This window comes from Aspergillus fumigatus, chromosome 1, assembly GCF_000002655.1.
Source record: "Aspergillus fumigatus Af293 chromosome 1, whole genome shotgun sequence".
Classification (NCBI taxonomy): Eukaryota; Fungi; Ascomycota; class Eurotiomycetes; order Eurotiales; family Aspergillaceae; genus Aspergillus; species Aspergillus fumigatus.
Window position 1 is genome coordinate 1356758 of NC_007194.1, and position 24419 is coordinate 1381176.

The window sequence follows — 24419 nt, forward strand, 5'->3', positions numbered from 1 at the left end:
GCTTGATGATGTAGTAAGAGAGACAGATTTCATTAATGTCGAAGTCAGAGACGTCAGAGAAAATGGTTCTCTTCAACGAATCGTTCCAGTTGAATATGATGATATGAAATGGACAGTAGTAGTCTCGCTGGTTGACGCTGTTGTCAGCAGTTTGGTGCTAAGTAGGGCGGGCTTCCATCTGCATGTGAAGACCTCGGGCCAAAGAATGTGGAGTGGCAGTTCCACAGCTGGCCTCACGTGCGGATCCCCCGGATTTTTCCTCTTGTTAGCTGTTGACATCATTTGGCGATTGGCATTTAGCATTTAGGTTTTTGTATAGTTTGATAGTAGCTAATCTTAGGGACAGTCGAATATCACGATGGGAGGCGAAGTTGCCCTGCAATTTCATAGATTATGTCTGCTAGGAGACCCAAGGCTATCTATCAGTGGACCAACCGGGCCCATCTGTATACAGCTTCTTGTAAATCGGTTTCAATCTTCGAAGCTGGGTTCCCCGAATGTTCAGCAGACTAATTACATCCCTCAAGCCTTGGATCATCTCAAGAACGAGACCATCTTCTACAGTGCTCTGTCTCTCCGCAGACTCCATCACACAGTGATCTGTTAGAACTGGAGGGGCCCACTCAGTTAATGGGTCCATTCCAGCTTCTAAGAATAGTCAGTCGGGTGTTGCAAGAAGAAGGAAGCTCCCTCTAATCTTCAGTGATGATTGCCTAAAGCCCATATCGGATTAATCTGTAGCAAAGACAAATGAAAACATGGGACACATGGCGAAGTGCTGTGCGCCCAAATAGTCCCACCACCATTACTGACGAGGGTAGGACTAAACAGAAGAACAAAGAATCGGAATTGAGGATTCTGAAAATGCCGATAAACAATCCACCGAAAAATCACTGATCAAAACAGACCTACTCAGAGTACTCCAGTAAAAGACAAGATGGCAGGGATCAGTCAGGTCTCTGTCGCGGACTAGGAAACTGTCCATTCCAAAGCGAGCATTTGGCGCCTGGTTATAGACTATGGAGAAGTAAGGTGGAGATGATGGGCAAGGATCTTGGGAGGAAACGTCAAATCAAAACCTCAGGACATCTACGGAGTAGACGATACTATTCTTCATGATCTCCACTATCCAAGCTGCCTTTTGCCAGTGGTTGACTCAATTTAATAGTGGCCTCCAGGAGATGTCCCTGTCAGTCACACTTGATTTATCTCTGTGTCTGAATATGCGCGTTTGTAATACTACGCGGTTTGTGACAGTGTGGAGTAGGGAGGAAATGCTCCATGACTTGGTCATGAGAGACAAAAAGAATGCGGCACTTGGGTGAGGGGTGGGACAACAATGTGGAAATACAAATCAATACTTTAAACGCGAAAATACGTAGTATGATTTAATATTCCTCCGTAGATAGAACTGATATTGACGACTGTGAAGCTACATAATCGTCTCCAGACATTGTCGACTATTGACCGAGTAAATTCATCAATACTACCTAGAAAATCAGCCCGTCTAAGGACACCACGGTATTATTAAGGTCTTTGAAGAGGGGCATCGGTGGGTCACTTTCATGGCAGAATAAAGAACCTCGTAGGTGGATAAAAAGAAGGCAAAAAGAGACGGGAAACATCTTTGCGCGGGACTCGCCATAGACAATGGCAAAAAAGCAATGAGACATGGTAACATTTGTGTCCTACCCAATTTATAAGATACTTCCCACTGAGCTACGCGAGGACTGCAACCCAACTCTACCTAGCTGGTTTACATGACGGAAATCGTGCGTAAAGACGCATTACAGATTTACAGGATAAGTTGATCCATCTTCCCGCTTGATCTGATACCAATATGATTGGCTCAGATGGTACTCCGTATAGTGGGCAATAAATAGTAATCTGCAGCCCTGCATCAGTGCATCAATGCATTCTCTCAAAGATCGAGAGTCCAGACCAATGCAGCTTGTATTTTCCCTTCTGTTCCTCCCCATCGCAGACAAAGTACAGAGTAGGTGCACGGCACCCTCTTCCCAAATATTCCCCTCTCTTGGGCTCCTCCTCGCACGTTCTCCTCCCAGTCTTTCCCCTTTCCTCCCGCCGGGGGACAGAGGTTGGCTAGCCAGTCAAGGAGCTAAAATACAGCCATCCCTCCGAACATTCCCATTATGGGCTATGTTTTGGGCCAATCCTACTAGTTAACATCTTTTATTTCATGCCATTGTAACATATTATTGAGTAACATGTCTACTAAGGTCATAATTGAGCTATTAAGCGCACAAACCCACCTACTAAAGAGGAAATCCATTGCCGCAAATCCAATTACTTCTCGGTCCGAATAAATCATCTTGTTTTCTTCCTGACCTGCCTGACCAAATGGACAGCCTATCTTAGCCACTTTAAGCAGATTCCCGAAATCAGCCAACCTACAGCCGCCGCGCAGTCGAGTGGTACCTCTTCATTTTGCGGGCCTCTGTCGCTTCTTCCCCTAACACGACCCTGGTTTGGTGTTGCCACGTGACTTCCCCGGCTTCATTCATGAGGTTGAATTTCATCCATCATCCATCGACCTCCATCCTATCATACCATCCCACATTGAACCTGGAGCGCGTTTCTCTCTTCCTTCATATCGCCGGTTGCGTGGTTTTCTGAGTCCAGAGGGTGGATCGAGTGGTTTGGCGACTCGCAACTCTTTTTGCCACGACCTTTTCTTAGTAGTGCTGTACACTAGCCTCATTTAAGGCGGTAGTCCCGACCTGGAAGCTAAGCACTTTACCTTTCCAACTACTCGATCCAGGAGGCTGTGACTTTACACCTCTCGAGCGCCGTTGTCCCCTCTCGGCGGAACCCTGGTGGTCATCAAGTGTGTGTTTCGACATTAACACATCGCCGTTATATCTTCTACGCCTTTTGAATTCCGGTATTGCTGATTCCGTGAATCTCGCTCTGCTAGCCTCCTGATGCTCGGAGGGAGCTCCGAGCGAGGTTCTCCGCCCAACACATCCAGTAAGCCCACAGGAGAAGTGCCGATGCCTGCCAACGCGGGCAACACCGACTCAGGTAAGACCAATCTATTTGTTACTGCTGTCATATTCCATCACTGCGGATCGTCGCGGACCCATCACAAGACCTGCTAACGCTGCTCTGACTAGGTCCTGGATCGTCGCTTCAGGACAATTCCAAAGACTCAGATGCCTCTCCTCAGCCCAAACCGGTAGAGCCTACTGAGCCTGCTTCTGCGCCAGTTCCATCGACTCAGGCTCTTGGCCCGAATGCCCCGACAAATACGAACGACCCGTCCAAGCAGCAACATTTGCTGGTCCCAAGTCAATCGCGTTCATCGTCCAAGGCGGATGGTCAATCGACGTTAGACAATAGACAGGATGCTGCGCATGATGATTCGGAAAACACTCTACGAGGTTCGAGAAGAAGCATCTTGAAGGGGCGGAGGGACAGAAGTAGAGGGAGTAGCAAGAGATCTTGGCGACCATCTCAGGGGCCAACTGGTACCGATGAGCAAAAGACAGCGACTGATTCTGAGGCGCGGGACAACCCTAAACCAGAAACCAAGCCCAAGGTCACGCTCAGGCTGTTTGCCTTTCTAAGTTGCTGCTCGTCATCTGGTGTCGACCCGGACGACTCTGCGATTCCGCCGAAGAAGACTACCAGGCGACCCTCAGCCCCTGCGACCCAGCCTACACCGGAGAAAGCCGATCTCAATGCCAATCATTCGAACCGGACGGAATCTGAAGAAGCAAAGCTCTTTGGAGAAGAGAAGCCGAACTTGACTGTGACTTCACATCAACCTTCCAGGGAGGAGGAGAAACCTGCCAGGACCTCCGAGGAAGGCGCTCAGCTCGATGCCAACCTTTCCTCGTCTGATAAAGTCGAGTCCAGCCACGAACCAGCCTCACAGTATGGCCAAGTTGATACTACTCGCACTGGCGCCCCTCAAAATGCTCAAATCCCAGTCATAGTCGCAACTGAGACAGAGAAGGCGAACGATCTCGAGATCAAACCGGAGGAGCCTATGGGGTCACTGCCACTGCCCGCTATTGAGGACAGCTCAACCTCTACCGAAGCGCAACCAACTTCGTCTGCAGTCGAGCATAACGATGTAAAGTCATCGCATGAAGAAGAAACTACTCTGCCAGCCAAGATTCCTCCTCCTCCGCCTCCGCAAGTTCCTATGGGAAAACAAATACAGATCGCGACTCCAGAGAGACCCCAGCAATGGCTTCTACCCCCTCCCTTGCCACATTTGCGGAACCGGAAATGCCTGGTTCTCGACTTGGATGAGACGCTGGTCCACAGTAGCTTCAAGGTAACTCGCCAGCCTCTAAGCCCTTTCATGTAAAGAGCTACATGTCTCTGACATACCCCCCCAGGTTCTCGAGCGTGCCGATTTCACAATTCCCGTAGAGATCGAAGGGCAGTACCACAACATCTACGTGATCAAACGACCTGGGGTCGATCAATTCATGAAGCGTGTTGGAGAATTATACGAGGTGGTTGTCTTCACTGCCTCTGTTTCTAAGGTGAGCTCGCCCATCCCAATAGCATTATATGGACTATCTCTGATTTGGACGAAAGTACGGCGATCCTCTACTCGATCAACTTGACATCCACAATGTTGTTCACCACAGGCTCTTCAGAGACAGTTGCTATAACCATCAAGGCAATTATGTCAAGGTCAGTAGCCTCCTTCTGCAGCGAAGGTCACGATGAGAGCAAGCCATTGATATCTTTACTATAGGACCTCTCACAGGTTGGCCGTGACCTTCGAGAAACGATTATCATCGATAATTCTCCAACCTCATACATTTTCCACCCTCAACACGCGATACCGATCAGCAGCTGGTTCTCTGACGCCCACGATAACGAGCTTCTCGACTTGATTCCTGTCCTCGAAGACCTTGCCGGCGCACAAGTAAAAGACGTCAGTCTGGTCCTCGATGTTACGATGTAATCTCTGTAACTTTAACTGTTCCCGGCATTTCCCCCATCGAGCTACACTCTCGATCATTTATGTGATTGCAAAAGAACGGCTCCCCTAGAACCGATGTCGACTGTTCGGGACATGCGGAGACGCGTCTTCGTCGTTCACGCACTACCAAGATCAGGAGGTGAAAAGTGCAAGCATCTTTAATCAGACTCTGCGAGCGTCACAGGTTATGTTTGAATCTACCATAATCGCTTCTTCTGACGTTTTGCCCCTACCCCTTCTTCTATTCTCCGTTCCTGTGACCCATATAGACGTGTGGGACCAGCCTTTTTTTGGTTCCGCCAGTTTGTGATTTTCTAGACTGAGTCTTACCCATTCATCACCCACCTGTTTCTTTGTTGCAGCATCCTCTCCGATCACGTCTCCTTTTCTTCTGCACTCCAAGCGAGCACATACCATATGCCCCACCCCTAGTTTCGTTCGCCTACTCCCTTGCTCTTTTTCATTGATCTGTTGCTGTATGAGACTATCTTGCATCAAGCGGGCGTCTATCTTGGCTTGTAGCCAAAGACCAAGTCTCATATACACGCTGTTCTGTTATCAGCATTCCCTCTGCCTCAAATCCTCATGCTTCATTCCCATCGCCAAAGTTCCTCGAGCGCAACGTCGCTGTCCAGTCCGTCGATACCTTTCTTTGTGTTTTGTGATTACCCCTTCAACGCCAGCGTCCTCTTGTCATTCTTCAGCCCTGATTCATTTCTTGGAACTCTGCCTAAGGAGCGGCATCTCCATAAAGGTCCCAGTGTGCAGGTCACTGTCCCTGGCATTTCGCAAAGCATACCGTTGATTCTACACTTGGCGCAGAAATTGTGACCTTTTAATGTATATGTACCACTTGGCTCCGGCACATGTGCTGTATATAAAAGCTCTTACCCGAATACAGCTTGAATCATGTCGCGATGACGACACCTAAAGAAGACATAGAGAAAGTAATTGCGAATATCATTTTCAGGATTAGTTTATTGCATCCATTTCTCCTAATACCAGTGGACATAAATGCGTGCGGATTGCCCCTTGCTCATTCTATAGCACAAGGCGGACAGGCAAAACACCGCCCAGTGATGACTAGCGGAGAATAATCATCACCACCTGCAAGCCACCACTATAGTACCGAAGATTTTCATGTTCATGATACAGAGCTTCTCTCATTTTAATGTGATTTCAGCCATCTCAACACTCAAAAAACTGCGCCCCACGAATCACATCTAGACTCTTTATAAACGTGTTCACCTACCCGGTTTTGCCCCTCTTACGTAGAAGAGCTCCCCGCACTCCGTTAAACGCGTTCCTCGGAACCATCAATCGAAAAATTTCTTTTGCCTAAGCTTCACAACACTTTGCAACGATGAAAGATAGTAAAGGCTGGGATGGGAATCTGAGAGTTGAGCCTAAGGCTACGATCACAAATCCAGAGGCCGTGGAGGATCCAAATTACTCGGATTCTGATGCACCGCCGGTTGAGGAGATTGAGGCTGATGAGGGTAGGTCAATTTCCTTGTCATGATGCATCGGAGTATTGGCTGCAACTATGTCGCGGACTGATGCTTGACTGTCAGCGTATTTTAGGAGAATATCGAGTGGCTAATTGAATTATTGCAGATCTACTCGAGGGTGAGGATCCAGAGACGCAAGTATGTTTCGTCTGCGCCAGGGCCGTTTTTGGGGACTCAAGGCTCATAGTATCCTAGGAAATCGACCTCGTACATTGTCGCATCGCTTCAATTCCAGCTTTGCGACTAGAACGATTCCACAAGCTCCAGGTGTGTTGACCCGCAGCAGCTCATGCGTCTTACGAGGCTAACGGTATGATGCACGTAGAGAATATGCCTCCGACAGAACCAGATTACTCGCATCGACTTCCCCTCCGAAATTGCGCCTACGCTGCTCGAACTCGACCTCTACGATAACCTTATTTCGCATGTCAAGGGTCTCGATGAGTTCCGGGATCTGACGAGTCTAGATCTTAGTTTCAACAAGATCAAACACATCAAGAATATCTCGCATTTGGTCAATCTGACAGATCTTTATTTTGTTCAGAACAGAATTTCCAAGATTGAGGGGTTGGAGGGCTTGACAAAGTTGCGGAATCTAGAGCTGGGAGCGAACAGGATTAGGGTGGGTGTATTCCAGGCGGACTTGAAGAAGGACTGGGCTGAATGCAGCAGGAAATCGAGAATCTTGACACTCTAGCCTCGTTGGAGGAGCTCTGGCTTGGAAAGAACAAGATTACTGAAATGAAGGTTCGTCTCTTCCTTTGCCAGAATTCCGACCAGGCTAACTGAATTCAGAACCTCGACGCCCTCTCGAACCTTCGCATCATCTCCATCCAGTCGAATCGTCTGACCAGCATTACTGGCCTCTCCTCGCTCAAGAACCTCGAAGAGCTCTACCTATCTCATAACGCCATCACCGACCTCAGTGGACTCGAGTCCAATACCTCGTTGCGCGTCCTGGATTTCTCCAACAATAAAATTTCGAAGCTGGAACACATCTCCCATCTGAAGAACCTGGAAGAGCTGTGGGCATCCAACAACGAATTGTCGAGTTTCGAGGAGGTGGAGCGCGAGTTGAGGGATAAAGAGAAGCTGCAGACGGTGTATTTTGAAGGGAACCCATTGCAAACCAAGGGGCCGGCGGTGTATCGAAACAAGGTGCGGTTGGCACTGCCGCAAATCATGCAGATTGATGCGAGTAAGTTCAGTTTCTTCGCTGGTCGGGCTCTCGGATGGGTTGCTGACGATATCTAGCGTTTGTCCGGGTTGGATGATGTTGTATGGAAGGTATACATTGATAATGATTATGATAACAATGCATTTGTGGGCGGGATTGTTCACATTCCTTTAAAGCATCTCGAGACCGGAGCTATAGGACTGCTATATGTAGGAATAATATGTATGACACATTCAATCATGGTCAATGCCAAATGGTTGACTCTTCCAACGTATCCGTAGGTATTGCAAAATCTGTCTTGCAACTTGCTGTATGGGTTCATGCTGTATGTCCCTCGCCCGCAACATCTGGCCCTGAACCTGATATGCACGTTCTGGCCGTCTCAGTGACTGCCAGCGGACTCGCTCCTGAGTCAGCGCAAGCGCAACACAGTGGTGTGGTGAAGTCTCGGCATGCTTCTTTGACCATGTCGAGACCTAAAGTCGATACGAAGCTGTGCTCGCACATCCACTCATCTCTCCCCCAATCTATCCACTCCAGCCTCTGCCCGATTCCCACTCTCAGCTTCCTCTTGCACATTCCCCTCCTTCCCCTTCTCTAGAATATTCTCCCCCAGCCCCTCCCGATACAACCTCATCAACGACGTAGCCCCCAACCGCTTATTCTCCTTCATCATCTGCCTTTTCACGCGGAACGGCTCATGCCTTTTCCGACTCATCGTCTCGTCCGCCAGTTCCTTCAGCGGGATCCCCGTCTTCACAAGATCCCGGTACTGGTACGTCGAGTCATAGACGCGGAAGGTCCCGTGGAAGGGGTTCCGCTGCAGCGCCGACTCATGGTTATGCCGGGAGGGCAGGATCTCGCATCTCAGGAAGTTTGGTTTGGATCTTGAGTCTGGTCTTCCGGTTCTTGATGCTGACGGCTCAAACTGAGAGTCATGGTTATGGGTGTGGGTGTGGTCAGGGTCGGTGTTGGGGAGGCGGATGGTTAGCGGGGAGGAGGAGAGGGCTTGCTTTGCGGCGTCGGGGGAGTCGAAGATGGCGAGGATAGGGCGCGTAGGCGCTTTGGAGGTGTTTGTTGTGTCGTACTATTTTGTTCCTGGTCAGATTGGAGAACGAAGTTGGGGGTAGAAGAGGACGTACCTTGAGGTTTCGGAAAGTGACGACTTCGCCGAATTTTTGTAGAGCGCTGAGGATTAGTTTGCTCTCGGCAAGGGAAATGGGGGAGGGGTTTGCGACGATGTGGATTGCCTGCGAGGCGAGGCGCCCGGCAGGAGGGGGCATTATGTTTAGGAAGTTGATGCTGCAGTATGCAATGATCTCAGGTCGAAGCGCTGATGGTGCGGCCGATGATGCTGTCTCGGCATGTTGTCGCTCCGATAGCCGATCTACCTATGGAGTATCAAGTCCGCATTTCTACGGAGTACGGCCGTCCACAATTCCTCTGGCTAGAATATGATGCTATTGGTTGATAGAGTATGGTTTCATGCGATCTATTCACGAATGCATGCATCGAGGTCATAACTATATACTGGAAACACTATGGTATTTTACTTTAAGCGTAGGACATCAATCATCATCCACCAACGGACCGAGCAGTTATTCCTGCCTGCATTGCTGCGGTACCACTCAGACCACCGGAATCTAGCCGTCGTTTAGAATATGGGAGCATAGAAGCCGTACTAGAAGAGAAAAACAAATCAGTGATCTAAAATGGGATCAAGCCGGCTAGACTGAACTTACAGCAAGAGGGTCGTTGAATCTGAGGTTCCGGTTCAGGGCGCTGATGGCCTCAATCTCACTGGCCTCAAGATCCCAGCCGGTGACATCAAGGTTCTGGGCCAGACGAGTGGGGTCGTTGCTCTTGGGGATGACGGCAATGTTGCGCTGCGTAGCCCAGCGCAACAGGACCTGAGCAGGGGTCCTGCCGTGCTTCTGAGCGATACCCTTGATAACGTCGTGGTCGAACAGCTTGGGAGTCTCGTGAGCATCCTTCAGGTCCAGCTCGACGAAACTCAGAGGACCGAACGAGGAGTACGCGGTCACGGCAATACCCTCCTTCTGGGCATAGGTGACCAGTCGCTCCTGGGTGAGGTAAGGGTGGTGCTCGATCTGGAGGGTGGCAGGACGGATACGAGCGTAGCGCAGCAGATCCATCAACAACTGAGCGCTGAAGTTGCTGACACCAATGCTGCGGGCCAGCTTCTTGTCGACCAGCGATTCCATGGCGGTCCAGGTCTCCTGAATGGAGGCGTTGCTGAACTCCAGCTTGTTGTTCTCGGACAACCACCCGGGAGGGTACCGGACGGCAGGATCGACATACTTGAGCGCAATGGGGAAGTGGACAATGAACAGGTCGAAGTAGTCAAGGCCCCAGTCGGCCAGCTGCTTGCGGCAGATGGGCTCGACGCGGTCACCGTCGTGGAAGCTGTTCCAGAGCTTGGACACAATGAAGAGCTCTTCACGCTTCACAATTCCTTCCTGAATGGCACGGGCAACACCCTTGCCAGCCTCGACCTCGTTGCCGTAATCTGCGATGGTCAGGACTCTGTCGCTCTGCCTTTTCGCTGGAGATAGAATATGAGGGGCTACTGACCGCAGGCGCCGTCGAAGAGACGGTAACCAGCCTTGATGGCATGGTAGATCTGGTCGGCGCAAGTCTCTTTGTTGACCTTCCAGAGGCCAAAGCCCACGAGAGGCATGTCATAACCGCTGTTGAGCTTGATGGATGGGGTAGTCATTGTGAATACAGTAAATTCGGCAGATTTGAATCGATTTTGATCCTGTGACGGATAAGGAGACTCTCAGAAGAAACTCTTACAGGCACTCAATAGCAGGAAGACGCAGGACTTACAGGAAAGAAGAGCGGCAGCTGGCGGATATTATTCTTTTCACAATCAGCCATAGGAGGGGGAGGGGCAGCAGATAAAGGGCACGCGCATCATGGTCAATAATTATCTCCAAATTTATCTGGTCCGGGCCACTTGCAGCCCCATACCAACCCCATCTGGAATAAACCCGGCAGGGGGAATTGCACTGGAGAGGCCAATGAGCCATCAACAAAACAGGAGGTTGAGGCTAAAGTGCGTGGCAAGTGGGATGGTTAATGCCGGCTAAATACCTCCTTTCTGCCGGCGCGGCTGAATTCCGCCAAAAAAATCTCTCCAGGAGATACGGAGAATGGTCAACTTACCACGTATCTATCATTTTGGCTAGACTGTCGCTCTGGAGTGTCCATAATCTATCAGTGGTTCGTCAAGTCCAGAAAATTCACCTATAGTATTCCGGCAAAAAGTGATGGCTGATATTGAAGGATTCCCCCTCAATCATCCACTTGCTCGAGGGATTGACATCAGACGTAGAAGCAAAAGGACATGGTACCATTATCATTATTACTAGAAAGATTATAATACATCGAAGGACTTGGAGGAGAATAAGAGAGAGAATGAGGAAACATATTAAGTACTCCGAAAAAGTGAACACCAGCCCCCGGAGAAAATGGCCCAAGCCCAACAGCAATGCTGCGCTAAGATCTCAATATAAAAGACACCGAAGTAGAGGAAGGGAGGAAAGAGAAGAAACGAAAATGGTATCTGAACACACGTTTGGTAATATGATTACCATTGAGAATAGAAAGAGTTTCCAATAGATATAGTTTAGTCCTTCATTGGACCGCCTCAGTTGCATTGGTATCTGCGTAGGCGGCACTGGCATGATCGGGTCCTGCCCCATTCATGCCAGGATCGTCGGGCATGCTGCCCACGATCTTGTCCATCAGATCATCCGGTCCCATCAAGCCCTCGAAGCCGTTGGGTGGGTGCGACTCGCGGGATGCTGACGTCTGATGGTCGTGGTGATGGTACGGAAGATGCGTGTAGTGGTTGGAGCCAACGTCGCTTGGAATGGTCGTGGACGGAATCGGAGGGCCCCATGCGCTCTGGCTATTTCCGATTTCGTCCATTGGCTGCGACCCAGGACCAAAGATATTGTTCAAAACATTGCTACTGTCGTGAACGCTAACGCCGTGTTGCTGAGAGGGCACATAGTGGTTGTCGTGGCTCAAGGCGTACCCTGCAAGGTTATGGTGCGACAGGGACATGTCATGGACATTGAGCATCACAGGTCCGCCGCTGGAGACATTGAGACTGGATGGCTGACTAGTCTCCTGCGGCGGCATGGCCGGGAAGGAATCCAGGATGGAAGTGACGGCAGTTCTATCCGGTAGTCCATCTTCGGCTTTGCTGACAGAGTTCAAGAAATCGAAGGAGCCTGTCGAATGATACATATTGGACATGCTCTCATGCGGTGGCGGGTACAAAGGCCAATGCGGTTGAGAAGTCCCGTTTTGATGCAACAGGTCGTGCCCTTGAGGATTTTGATACACGTTCGGGGGCTGCGGTTTCAGTAAAATCGAGTCGAGAGACAATGGGGGCAGATCAATTCCTGTAGCCGGCTTCGGACTATTCATCATGGTTCGGTCGGGTGGAGGAATCAGCTTCCTCCATGTTGTCAGCCCGACCTCGTCAGGTAGAGTCTGCCGGAACTTCCACAGTAAGATTGCCATCCTCTTGCTGCAGTCGCCCGGATGACCAGAGCCCTGAGAGACTCGCCGCGAGTTTTGAGAGATCGCTCGAATTTCTTGGACTGCTGATAAAGAGCGGAAGAACTGCCGGATATGGTCATCTGCGTTCTGATGCCGTCCGGATTTTTCGGCCATTTGCTTGTCCTGTGTGAGTTCTGTGAACAGTTTCGCCCACCACGACGACTCAAATGGGGGTTTCACTTTAGTGGACAGGGGTCTAGCAAGGTTGTGATCGGCCTTCGACAACCGATTGCCATCTTCATAGATGTATGTGCTACATGTCCAATTGTCCATTTGACTGAGCACCGTGGCATCAGTCATGCCAGGAGGCGCAAAGTCTATATCCAACTGAATTCCCAGCTTGGAACCCGGCGGGGGAAAATCATTCATCAGCTTCAGGCTTGCTTCGAGTAGAATGATCTCGCAGTCCAATGGGCCGTCCAGCTCCTCCATCACAGAGTTCAGATGAGGGAACGTAGTTCGCCAGTCCCTGACATTCTCCAGCGGCATGGGGGGAGCGACAGGGTGGTATTGGTCTCCTTGAAGGCATGTGTACACATGGAAGGCTTTGTCGCCCTGGTTGGCCTGCTGAGGCGCGCTCACCCACATGTCAAAATTGAAGCCATGGATCGTATCGGTACTCCGTTCATGCATGTTCGAGCCCAGGGTGTAGTGGGGAGGAGGAAGTTCCCCAACATAAGGCTGCACCGGACTTAGATGATCATGGTATGTCGCGTGCATGTGCCCACCATAGTGACTGGGCAGTGGATGGTCCAGCGAAGTTCTCCATTTTGGACCGACTGGCTGATGTTGATTGCCTGAGCGGTCTGCCGGTTGCTCTCGGACCAGTCTCTCCCCTAAATGTTGTCATGTTAATGCAACTCGTCGAACGGTAGAATGAGCGCTTCGGGCAAATGGCCTTACAATCGGGGTCGCCCTTGAGAAAGGAGTCAAGAACCTGCAGGTGACTTGAAACTTGCTTTCTTGTCCTCTTCTTGCCGGTTACCTTGTAGATGTACTCTGCAATGAGTTCGTTTCGGCCATACGACTTTCCTCGTTCAGACCACTTTCTTCTACCCATTGGTGGGTTTGCCTCCAGCGCTAAATAGTGTTACCACATGCAGTACAAATCGATGTCAATAGCAGGTCTTCAGTTACCTTGCTGAAAAGCGTCCTCAAGCTCATCAGACCAGACCGGTTCCCCGTCCTTGCCAGTGTCCCGCCGAGGCCGCGCCCGATACTCCAAATACTTTTGAGACTTGAGGTAGCTTCTTCCCCTACGAGCTCCAGCATGATTCGGGCCGAGTGATTGAACACGTCGAAGCTTTTTTGCTTGAACTCGAGCGTTTAGGATGTGGTGAGGATGCAGAGTGGTAGCAGTCTGCATGGGTTGAGGATGCACAGGGGCATGGGAATATTTATACGCCAGATGCTGTAGATGGTCATCACGACCACTCATCCCACCGTGAAGGATAGCGTCTGAGTAGGACTGTACATTGCCCGAGGTGTTCTGGAGAGCTCGATCTGTATGGTGTCCGATGTTCTCCAAACCTGACTGATGCTGAGGCGCAATACACTCGGGCTGCCAGTCAGTAGCCATCGGGGGTGGACACCAACACAAAGGGCTCTTGGGAAAGAATGACAGATTCCAAAGAGAAGGGTGTGATGAGGCCCTCGAAATGCTTACTGCCTGGCTAAGAACGCAGCAGTCACCAAGCAGCGATCAAGAACGCAGATGATGGGAAGAGAATGTAAGAACCTGGGAAAGAGAATGTGGGTGCGAACAACAAGATGTTTATAGGGAACCATTTTCCCTTGACGCCGGGAGGGTTATCAAAGCCCTAGTATCTACATTTCTCGACCGTGCTGCTTGTTTGGCAGTAGCCCTTCGAGAGCACCCTCGGTCGTCCAAGGCGGGCTTTTGCCCTGTACTTCACGCGTCCAAACAAGGTGACAAGGAGAGCAAGGCAGCGGCCGCCTTGCTGCAACAAATCAGGAGTGAGGAAGAAGCATGAGTTGGAGGAGGAAAAAATAAGGGGACGCAAGGGGCGATCACATAGGGCACGATCCAGTGAGCACCTGCTCGGGGATTTTGATGCTGCGCACATTCGAAACTGGCGCTCGCTATTCAAGCGGGCACAAATGAGCCAGGTCCAGTTGGGAGGTGGCAAAGTGAAGAATGCAAGACGTTGGACAACATGACTGAGGAATGTCGAAGCTCTTTACTATAAGGACATGAGGAATGTAAATCAGAACGCAGGGTAGACAGCTCTCCTCCGTTTCGGCCGTGCAGGTATCCCAAGGTTAAAAGGAAGCTAGGCGTATATACAAGCGGGAAAAATCCAGGATGGACGTAACTCGCGATTTCTAGGTAAGTGGGATGGAAAGAGGAGGCTCAATTAAGATGCACGAGGTGCTCGATACGCTCTGCAGGACGCGTATGTACGTACTGACGGCTACAGGAACGTGTCGGCCGGGCCTGCTTGCTTCCGTGCCTCGACTTCCGCTCAAGCAAGGGATGATATCAAAGATGTAGTCGTCGTTGCAGTAATGGTCCCTATACACAGGGAGAAGGGCTTTTAGGCCTCCTCGTCCTCCTGTGCCCCTACAGTGAACTTTTTGCGCCCGGTTCCTGTGAGCTTTTGCAGTTTGACCCTGTCCAGCTGCTCCCCTACTTTTTTCTCGATCTGCTCGATCTCTTGTTCTGGATCGACGGCCTCCTCGTTTGCGAATTCCAATACCAATCTTCTACCCAGGAGATGCGTATTCTTGAGCGCGTCCATGGCATTTTCCGCTTCGCGAGCGCTTACGAAGTCAGCAAAACCGAAACCACGAGCAGACCGGTCAAACTTCTTAGGAACCCGCACAGAGCGTAGCTGCCCATAGGCTCCAAAAAGCGACCTGACATCTTTCTTGGTTGCTTGGAATGGTAAGTTCTTGATGATGATTTTCGTGCGACGCGCCGCTATTTTCTTTGCTGTATCCTCACGTCTTCTCTCCTCGGCAGCATCCATAGCCTTGTTAGACGCTCTTACTACCAACTCATGTTGATCGAGCTTGTAGCCATCCATTGCAGCAAGAGCAGCCTGTGCCTGAGCTTTCGTCCTGAAGTCGACAAAGCCAAAGCCCATGCTAAGTGTCTTTCCAGGTCGTTTAGGATCAGGCTTGGTTTTAATCCTGGCCGAAACGAAGCCGTCCAGTGGCTTGAAAACTTCTGTGAACCTTTCATTGGTCGTGGAAAAGTTAAGATTCTTTACGAAGAGTGTCGATGTGACCACAGGTTCGTCCCCATCTTCAGCTGCGAAAGTGTCGGCTGTCGAGAAGCCTTGAGATACAGCCTTAGTCTCGAGGACAGAAGTCTGCGGCGCAGTTGTCGCGTCGAAGAGATTCGCAGGTGCCTTTTCTAGAAAGAGGATAGAGTCTCCCACTTTGCGGTATGCAAGGCCTTTGAAAGCTTTCTGCGCTTCGTCTGGCCTAGCAAATTCAACAATCGCTATTGTACCACTTGGGGGCATTAGTAGTCTTGTGATCTGGCCATATGGCTCGAATAACTTTCTCAAGTCGTCAACCTTAACACCATACGAGAAGTTCTTTACTAATATGGCAGTATTGCCTCGCTCCCGCTGCTTGAAGGCGTCGAGATTGACACCGTTTGCTGTGAAGTAGGCTTTGGTTTCCTGAATGACATGCGTCTCAGCATGCGCTTGCTTCACGGCGGCATCTGCCGAGGTGGGATCTAAAAGATCAGCTTTGGAGACACCAAGTCGCTCGGCCACCGAAGACATGACTGCATCAGTCTATAAATATCGTGTTAGCCGGCTCATAGATATAGCGACTACTCGAATCTAAACTCACATTCATGTATAACGAGTTCCAGCTGAATGTGGACGAAGAAGCCTCCAGCTTTCGCTTGATTTGTTTTTGTTTCTTGAGGGGCAATTTTGACAGTTCATGTTCGTCGATTTTGTAAGTCTTCTTCGCAGTAGCCGGCAAGATGTGCATTAAGCGGCCTTGGAAGTGCTTCCCATCCAACTCTTTATAGGCCTGGACGGCCGCATCGGGTTCGATGTACTGAACGTAGGCGAATCCCTTGCTTGTGGTAGACCGAGTATCAAAGGCAACGTGAATCTGCAACCATTAGCGACAGTTCGTTAAGGGTCGTCTATTGTGTGTCAAAGGAGAGGATATGTTCAGTGGAGGTTGCTCTTCAGATATCCAAGAAGCATCTACTAAAATCTCTTGTCCTGTTCGCATCATGTGCTTTTTGCATCAGATGTCCCTATCAGGAAGATCATCATTCGAGCAACTCTCTACCGGGAGGAGGCGGTGGAAGGAAGTGATTAATCTTAGTGATAATACGAACCTCTTCAATTTTACCAAACTTGGAGAATACGGGCTCCAAATCTGATTCACTGGCGTCGTATGGTAGATTTCGAACAAATAACCGCGAGGAAAGACGTATATGTTCAATGTTTGTGTCAACCTCCTCTTCCTCGACCGATGACTCAACAGCAGCCTTGTCATCATCGGAGTGTTGAGCACCGGCTTTCGAAACAGTCTCTGGCTCTGACGACGGATCGGGTTTTCGCTGGGCTGTAGAGTCGAACTCAGCCTGCTCGTCCTCGTCAAGTAGACCTAGAAGACGACTCGTCTTCGAACGAAGCCAATCGGCATCCGACACTGGCTCTGCCTCTTCTTGTGTGGGGGGAATAGCTTCAACCTGACCATCTGCATTTGCTCTCTCATGCTCTTCTTCAGTCTTGTCCAAGACCATTGGTTCAGGTTCTCGATCATGGGCCGCCTTTGGTACATCATCTACTCTTGGCTTCTTCCGCTGCTTGTGAGAATGCTCCTCAACTTTTTCACTGGTATCATCGCGCTGCTCTTCCCGCAGTTCACTTGTTGCTGGCTGGTTCTGAATTGTGTTGAGAAAGTCATCACCATTGGCCCACGTCTTAGTCTTCGAGGGACGTTCTATTACGGAAAGATACTCTTGTAACTGGGGATCCTTCTGGGTGTTATCCCCGTCCCGTTTACGTTTGAGCGCTTTTCCTGCAGTTGAGTCATTTGAGGTTGATCCTTTCCTGTGTTTCTCTGCCTTTTTCACAGGCTCAGAGTCAATCTACCATTATAATCAGTCTCAAGACCAACTTTGCAGCAAGTCAGCGGGTGAAGATGAAAATGACAGAAGAACATGAGAACCAATATCAAGGTTGTTCGCAAAAAATGACATACCGGCTTAGCAATCTCTACTGAGATCTTGGACATCTTGACATATGTTTTATTGAAGTAAGAAGCCGCTTGTTGGGCTGCCTCGGAGCTTTTGAAGCCGACGAAACCAATCCTGCGCTTGGGAAGTACATGAGCGTCTGTGATCTGGAAGCGGCTTGAAAAATGCATCCTCAATTGATCATTCGTAAATGTCGGCGGAAGGCCAGACACGAACACTCTTGTGTTCTCCATGATTGTGTCTCATGGGAGTAGAGTTTCCACAGATGATTAAGTGGGAGCCCAGAAAAATTTTTGGTTGATACTTCCTTATAGTGCAAAGGCGGTGAGGAGGTTGTGGGCATGGCCCGTGCACATCATCAACGCGGTGGTCGTCGCATCGGGGTTTGGGCATCTAATTATGACGATGTTTATATTCTGAGGTTTGGTTCTCAGTTTCGCATTTCATCTTTCGGACCTTAAAATAATACCTTTCTCAATCTATATCTGCTGTCTCTATCTGCACCTCTTAGTCGCCCTATCTCTACCGGAAGCATGGCCACCGAAAAGAAGGAAAAACTGGAGCGTAAGTTGTTGCATTGCTGTCAATCCATTATGAGCGCAACTGATAGTCTTCCATAGCCCAGATCAAGTCCGTCGATATGGTAAGGGAGCAATTATTTCAGTCACGAAGCAGGCACTCATCTCGTTCAACAGACGGAGGAGATGCAGCAAGAGGCTGTTGAAGTTGGTATGATCTCTCTTAGCTTCCAGAAGAGTTCGGTAGCTGATCTTTCTAGCCACTGAGGCGATGGAGAAATATCACATTGAGAAGGTGTGCATACAACTTGGGTCGTTTGTTGTCCTTTTGGATACTTACCATTCTCAGGACATTGCCCAGTATATCAAAAGAGAAGTGCGTTCTGTCCGACCGAGATGTTATGGATCGATTGGCTGACACGCAGTTGGGCAGTTTGATTCGCGCAAGGGAGCGACATGGCATTGCGTTGTAGGAAGAAACTTTGGCAGCTTCGTCACACATGGTACGCATTGGGTCGCATCAGCTCCGAATAGCAACTAACCTCGTTCTAGAAACGAAGCACTTCATCTACTTCTACCTTGGACACTGCGCCATCCTCCTCTTCAAGACACAATAGAATCATACGTTATGTTCACTTCCTACTTTGGGGATGGAGAGTCGACTTTACGAAGCCCTTCGGCTAAAAGTGGTAACCCGGAGTTGACCCTTCGAGAACAGTCACAGATGGAAGGTTGGTGCGCTGCTGCTGGACATAACAGACATCGGTTGCTGCTGGACAAGTCCAATGTGTCTTGTTGATACAGTCCTCGGCTGCACGGCGCATGAATGACTTCCTGCTTATCTTGAGCGACTTTGACCTCTTGTTTCTTGTTAAATTTTTGAGATAGAAGTACAATTTTGTTTGGAAGACATGTGCAAACATGGCCTGAGGGCTTGTCTATCATGTTTACCATGAAACCCAATAAAAAATGGGCCGTACAACCCTAAATGAGAATAGGGCATTGGTAGAATCATGTGTCACACTTGACTTGGCCCATTATTAATACTGTGCCTGTATCTGATGGCGAGAATGTAGAACAATTCTTGAGCCTTTCAACAACACATCCCTTCTAAAAACATAGGCCAAGTGCTAAGCCACAGCGCCACATGTCACCTGATACCGCTGCCTTGGCCCCTAGACCATCTTCTATTTAACAGTCCCAGTTTGAGGTCTCTTTATCTTGTATCCCAGCATCGTCTTATACTTATAATCGGCAATACTCGGTAGACATTTAAGACTCCGAAACTTTACCATGGCGATTTGCATCACATTCGGAACACATGGTAAGGTCTCGCCCAGCAACAAGACACATCTATGTCTCCACATTATATTACTGGATACATAGCGTTGTTTGTTCGCAAGCTCCCATAATGTGCACACTGAGTTCGCTCACACTGCTAACAACGAATCACAGAATTTACCTCGATGCTGGAAGGGTACGAGAATGTCAGAGCATACTGTTACAACTGTGAGTACCCGATTGAGTTACATGAGATGTACCCTAAACCGTGAAATGGTGATGTACTGAATCCGACTTGCAGGCCAACACTGGAACGGACACTGTATAACTCGGTGGTATGTCATGAACCCAGAATCTCATCGTGAAGTTATTACTGATGAAGGATATTCCAGGCCTTGGTTTACCATTTGCTTCATTGTATGACCGTGCAAGCTTATAGGCGCCTACAAAAAAGCCAGAGCTAACATCATTCTAGCCCTGTATCCCTCTCTCGACACACAAGTATAAGGTGAGTCTTCTCCTCAGATTGTACAACCACAGATTCTAAGATGTGGCAGGAAGTAACATGCTACACGTGCCGATTCACTCAGGACCTGCGGTAAGATTACCACGTTTCCGTCAGAAATTGACGTTGAAATCTCCATTTTTCTCTCTCTGACTGCCTGCAGCGATCGCCCTGATATTACGCCGGCTACAAGACCCCCGCAAGGCATACCGCCAGGTCCTGCACCACCGCCGCAGGCATACTATGCTGCAGGCGCTACTGGTGGCGGTTATCCGCCGCAGGGCTACCCACCCCCGGGGCAGTGGCAGGGCCAACCCCAGGCGCCACCGCCACAAAATTACAACTATAAATAATGAGCTGAGAGCCACTGATTTGCTGTCGTCTTTTGTTCATTATGTCTATCATACTTCGTGGATTTGCCTTGTTGTTTTCAGTAATATACCACAGTCGAAAGAGCAGGCAAGTGTCGGTAGGATTATATGCCAATGGTACAGTGATTTTATGAAATTAATATTAGCTACTTAAGGCAACAAATGGGGTATAAATCGAGCATGACAAAATGAGATCTCATGGATCCCAACACAGTGGCAATTATCAGACATCACTTCGTACTTTCCATCGTCAGAATAATTCCTTCCACGGAGAAGAACTTCAAATGCTTGTCTTTGGCTCCATCTTCTCTGTTGGTGTCTCAACACCAGAAGAGTTATCTTTGTGTACTCGTGATTTCTGGCCAACAAGGGCAGGCTTCTTCCCTGTGAGATCGAGGGCCATGAGCCTGACTACCCGCATGATACTTTGACGACCTTCCCAGAGAGGGAAGATAACGACGCCAAATGTAGTGCAGAAAAGCCAGATCAGACCAACGACCACCCAGCCGGTGAAGAATTTCTTGCTGAATATGTAGGAGGTACCATACATAGGCAGCGGCCACAACAACAGAAAGCAGACCACCATGCCGAGAGTCAGCGTACGAGAGTAGAGAGCCGCCTTGTTGAGTTTACGCTGTTCTTCTTCCTCTGCTTCTGCATCACGTACGTCAAGCTCGCCAGGAATTAGTTCGATGTCGACGTGCGCGGCAGCTGCAACATCTGTATCGTCGACTTTGCGAATAGAGCGCATCGACTCGTAGTCATAGTTTTGAGTGCCGAAAAGGTATGTCAGAACCGGCGAGAATATGATCGGGCTGAGAAGAGCTGCGACGTTACCGGCAAGCATAGGGTAGCTGTGGGTTCAATCAGCAAACTAAGGCAAACTGCCAGAGGGCAATACAAGACTCACTTCGCCCCGGTACTTGCGACGGTAAGTTCACCATATTCCTTCTTGGCGGTCACGAGCCAGGCAATGAGAGACACCGCGAGTCCAAGGACTGGTGAGCAGGCAGCCGCAATCCAGTTTTGTTGCTTCCAGACAAGAGTCATAGCACCGGGAAACACCGCAGAGGAGATGATGACACCCATGAGCAAGTACAGATAGCCCATACCAATTCCGGCGTAGTAGAGCCCTGTCGCGAATGCAGCCATGATGAGAGCAAAGACAATACAAGACATGTGAGAGACCCACACCAATCTCTTGCCCTTGGCGGCAGGGTTGATGTACGCTTGATAGACATCGTAAGTGACAATAGAGGAGACGGCAATCAATTGGGCTGAGAAGGCCGAAGTAACTGCCATAAATACCATTAGGGTCGTGCATACAGCTCCGCTATAGCCCAGAAGCCTGACAGCAGCGAAGGGCAGTACAAGGCCAGCGGTGACATCGTCGGAGCTAATTCTTTGGGCCCCTTCGAGGGCAAGTGCAGAGATTCCCATGGTGGTCGCGCACAGCCAGGGTATAGCAAACCAGCAAAGACCTCCTATAACATATCCTGGGAAAGCGTGGACAGGACTTGCGGCAATGGCTGAAATTAATTAGTATCCTCTTCACCCAGTTGTTCTTTCAAGAATAGAGTAGACGCACCTTTGTTGTAGTAGCCATTGTCAAGGAACACCGTGCTATTACAGTCATCAGCAATCTGACGTGAAGTCCGAATTATGTATGTTACTAACCCAAAGTTACCTGCAAAACATCTGTCAGAGCTTGTGTTATTGTACTGGGCAGCCCGGGGGTACATACCGACAAGGTTGATCACCCAGAAAATCCCCCCTTCCTTGGATCTCATGGTAAGGTAACTACCTTGAGCGTTGCCTTCCACTGGATGAAGCTCAGAGGCTGCAACCAGTGCATCATACACTTTGCCAGGGGATCCCAATTCCGCATTCGTCGCGTAGGCGGAGAACGCGAAGATGAAAATAACAACGATAATGACCACAGTGTGCATGTAGTCGGTGATAAATGTTGCTTTGATACCGCCGAAAAGTGTGTAGAGCACAACACCTATGGGCAGTAGGAAACAGGCTGCAGCTGTGTGAACCCCAGTCAAAGAAGTCAAAACGGCGGAACCACCAGTGAGTAACATGGCAGTGACGAGGATATTAGTCATGAGGCAAAATACAATAAACACTAGATGCACTGCAGTTCCATATCGCGCGCGGAGAGCTTCCAGGAAGGTATGGGCGTTGGGGGCTCGTCTTTTGAGCTCGATGGCGAGTGTCGCAAATAATATAATCTGAACGCAGGCACCTATTCCCGGTCAATATCAATAATTCTGTCGCATCACTCAAAGTCCTGGCAGGCTCTTAGGACTAACCTGAAGCATAGAAGAAGGGCCCCGAGACACCGTACTGGTAAGCCACAGCTGAAGATTGCAGAAGGGTAGCTGCCCAAGTCCAACTACTGACAACAGCTGCGGCGACCAAACCCGACTTTACAGACCGTCCGGCGGTCGAGAACATTTCAGATGTCTGGACTTCATGCTGATATCTGTAAGTAGATTCTTTATTAGCATGGCTGCAGGTCAAGGTAGAGGCATTGCACCCGATATTTGGTGTAGCACGATGAGGACGGATATGGGAAGCTCTTACCTCCTCAAAGCCCAGGTAATGAAGATCATCACCAACGCAAAAGCGAAACCCAATCCAATAATGATGCCATATCCAAACCCTTGCGAAAGAGGGGCAACAAACTTGACCTCCTCTGAGGACATGTTTGACAGCCTCTAGTTCCCTCTCGATTCAATGTGGAGTAGTTTATGGAGTGTATAAGACGGCGAGCTTGTACCGAGATTTATGTGGATTACCAGGCTGATAATCACCAGTATATCTGTGCACTCTGCTTTGTATCTGGACCAGAACCTCAAAGCAGAAGGCACCTTCCATACATATAGCTGTTACTGCAGACTACATATCAATGGAGCTTCAGATAATTCTCCGAATTCGCAGACATCATGCTGATCGAAATCATCCTTCAAGCTCAGATATGAAATACGAGCCGCTCGTGACTCCGCGATAAGAGCATATTTTCGTAATCAGCATGCCCCAGGATCCTGGAGAACGACTTGCTATCAGTCTCACCCTGATGTAGGCCCCAGGGCCACAGGCGCAAGGCGCCACACGGGGTTGCCAGTGCTCTTCCTTCCTTCGGTTCCTGTTTTCGAATTAGCTTTCTGTACAATTCCAGTAAGATGGAAGTAGGTTATCTCTAACGATTTGAGTCTGAACGTCATTATTGGCGGACGTTCTTTTCGTGGCTCATCCTTATCAGTGGGAATAGATCGAAGCGGATGGCGATTGGATGTTGAAGCGGTGTTTTTGATAAGGCGACCTTCCGGACCCGGACTCCTTCGATATCATGATAGCGGAGTGGTTGACAGACTAGTTATGTAAATTTTAGCAACATGGTTTTGGTCAGAGTTGCCAATGGCATTATTCAAGACCCGCGACTACCGTAGAGTGTCAATGACCAGCACAGATGAGCTTGAGTAATATTATATATCTTGACGCAGCGGAGCTGGCCGATGCCAATAGACTGGATTATCGTACTGTTCGTTCTGCAGAGATCTTCTACATTAGAAAGAAACAGGAGATTTAGATCATGTATTATGGTCAGAACTAGAGCGCTGATTGAGTGATGCTCCAGTAGATCGAGTAGCATGTAACGAGAGCCAAAGTATCCTTCCCGGGAAACTGTTGTTGTTTTTTATAAAACCAAAAAAGGATGAATTACATCAATCAGTCCGATATGGTGTAACGGCTAACATCGCCGTCTTTCACACGGCAGCTCGGGGTTCGACTCCCCGTATCGGAGCTCAATTAAAACCTTTTTCGAAATTTTTGTTCCTACCTTTCTGGTCTAATGAAGATTACCTTATATAACAAAAAGTTCTGACCCCACTGCAAATAATCCGATATGGTGTAATGGCTAACATCGCCGTCTTTCACACGGCAGCTCGGGGTTCGATTCCCCGTATCGGAGCTTATCTTCTTGATTTTTTTCATTTACAGAATTTTTTTTTTTTTTTTTTTTTTTTTTTTTTTTTTGGTTCCAAGTCCTACTGATTGGCCTCCGAACATTCTTCAGTTTCTGGCCATCAATATACATACTTGTCACACTGCCCTTTACCTCTTTTTGGTCTGACTCATGAAGCCGATCTGCCATCTCTTCAGGACGACTAGGTGACAGCTACAGCCACAGCCACAGCCACCTCCATCCCTTAACATTCTTACTCCGGGTATGTGCATGAGCCGCACTGTGGATGGCTGGATG

General features: G+C 49.2%; 9 protein-coding genes and 3 non-coding genes across 12 annotated transcripts; 6 read left to right on the plus strand and 6 right to left on the minus strand.

Annotated features, from left to right (window-relative positions):
• The first annotated feature begins 2190 nt into the window (after positions 1-2190).
• Positions 2191-5942, plus strand: psrA (putative general stress response phosphoprotein phosphatase Psr1/2). Its single transcript, XM_745135.2, has 5 exons — positions 2191-3045; positions 3138-4309; positions 4374-4523; positions 4579-4677; positions 4742-5942. Exons 1-5 carry the CDS (start codon positions 2946-2948, stop codon positions 4952-4954), a joined length of 1734 nt encoding a protein of 577 aa, XP_750228.1. The 5' UTR covers positions 2191-2945; the 3' UTR covers positions 4955-5942.
• A 124-nt stretch (positions 5943-6066) lies between these two features.
• Positions 6067-7757, plus strand: AFUA_1G04800 (putative protein phosphatase PP1 regulatory subunit Sds22; the record flags this gene model as incomplete). Its single annotated transcript, XM_745136.2, has 7 exons — positions 6067-6471; positions 6590-6621; positions 6679-6750; positions 6809-7105; positions 7156-7230; positions 7279-7681; positions 7738-7757. The coding sequence occupies exons 1-7, from the start codon at positions 6336-6338 to the stop codon at positions 7755-7757; spliced, it is 1035 nt and encodes a 344-aa protein (XP_750229.2). The 5' UTR covers positions 6067-6335.
• Positions 7758-8171: 414 nt separating this feature from the next.
• On the minus strand, positions 8172-9026 carry AFUA_1G04810 (uncharacterized protein; the record flags this gene model as incomplete). Its single annotated transcript, XM_745137.2, has 2 exons — positions 8803-9026; positions 8172-8747 (listed from the first exon to the last, which is right to left on the minus strand). Exons 1-2 carry the CDS (start codon positions 8941-8943, stop codon positions 8172-8174), a joined length of 717 nt encoding a protein of 238 aa, XP_750230.1. The 5' UTR covers positions 8944-9026.
• A 59-nt stretch (positions 9027-9085) lies between these two features.
• On the minus strand, positions 9086-10730 carry AFUA_1G04820 (uncharacterized protein). Its single transcript, XM_077803822.1, has 4 exons — positions 10514-10730; positions 10256-10442; positions 9403-10190; positions 9086-9341 (listed from the first exon to the last, which is right to left on the minus strand). Exons 1-4 carry the CDS (start codon positions 10562-10564, stop codon positions 9315-9317), a joined length of 1053 nt encoding a protein of 350 aa, XP_077659993.1. The 5' UTR covers positions 10565-10730; the 3' UTR covers positions 9086-9314.
• A 593-nt stretch (positions 10731-11323) lies between these two features.
• abaA (transcription factor AbaA) lies at positions 11324-13841 on the minus strand (the record flags this gene model as incomplete). The annotated part of the gene is made up of 3 exons (XM_745139.1): positions 11324-13098; positions 13166-13342; positions 13400-13841. 3 exons carry the CDS (start codon positions 13839-13841, stop codon positions 11324-11326), a joined length of 2394 nt encoding a protein of 797 aa, XP_750232.1.
• A 979-nt stretch (positions 13842-14820) lies between these two features.
• mrd1 (RNA-binding ribosome biosynthesis protein MRD1) lies at positions 14821-17704 on the minus strand (the record flags this gene model as incomplete). Its single annotated transcript, XM_745140.1, has 4 exons — positions 14821-16038; positions 16097-16369; positions 16605-17363; positions 17477-17704. The coding sequence occupies 4 exons, from the start codon at positions 17702-17704 to the stop codon at positions 14821-14823; spliced, it is 2478 nt and encodes an 825-aa protein (XP_750233.1).
• Positions 16447-16543, minus strand: AFUA_1G04845. The gene has a single exon (XR_013344463.1). It is a non-coding gene; the product is annotated as an uncharacterized ncRNA (small nucleolar RNA).
• Positions 17705-17850: 146 nt separating the features above from the next.
• Positions 17851-18975, plus strand: AFUA_1G04850 (dynein light chain DYN2). The gene is made up of 7 exons (XM_745141.3): positions 17851-18035; positions 18092-18114; positions 18167-18200; positions 18250-18284; positions 18339-18365; positions 18423-18492; positions 18542-18975. Exons 1-7 carry the CDS (start codon positions 18005-18007, stop codon positions 18604-18606), a joined length of 285 nt encoding a protein of 94 aa, XP_750234.2. The 5' UTR covers positions 17851-18004; the 3' UTR covers positions 18607-18975.
• A 224-nt stretch (positions 18976-19199) lies between these two features.
• On the plus strand, positions 19200-20128 carry AFUA_1G04860 (rhodopsin family protein; the record flags this gene model as incomplete). The annotated part of the gene is made up of 7 exons (XM_745142.3): positions 19200-19313; positions 19445-19498; positions 19572-19605; positions 19663-19687; positions 19746-19778; positions 19828-19868; positions 19939-20128. The coding sequence occupies exons 1-7, from the start codon at positions 19283-19285 to the stop codon at positions 20126-20128; spliced, it is 408 nt and encodes a 135-aa protein (XP_750235.2). The 5' UTR covers positions 19200-19282.
• Positions 20129-20281: 153 nt separating this feature from the next.
• AFUA_1G04870 (sodium:solute symporter family protein) lies at positions 20282-23831 on the minus strand. Its single transcript, XM_077803823.1, has 7 exons — positions 23360-23831; positions 22739-23300; positions 22465-22637; positions 21891-22397; positions 21735-21833; positions 21057-21675; positions 20282-21000 (listed from the first exon to the last, which is right to left on the minus strand). The coding sequence occupies exons 2-7, from the start codon at positions 22858-22860 to the stop codon at positions 20427-20429; spliced, it is 2094 nt and encodes a 697-aa protein (XP_077659994.1). The 5' UTR covers positions 22861-23300; positions 23360-23831; the 3' UTR covers positions 20282-20426.
• A 57-nt stretch (positions 23832-23888) lies between these two features.
• tE(UUC)1 lies at positions 23889-23960 on the plus strand. The gene has a single exon. It is a non-coding gene (tRNA).
• A 96-nt stretch (positions 23961-24056) lies between these two features.
• On the plus strand, positions 24057-24128 carry tE(UUC)2. Its single transcript has one exon. It is a non-coding gene (tRNA).
• The last annotated feature ends 291 nt before the right edge of the window (positions 24129-24419 follow it).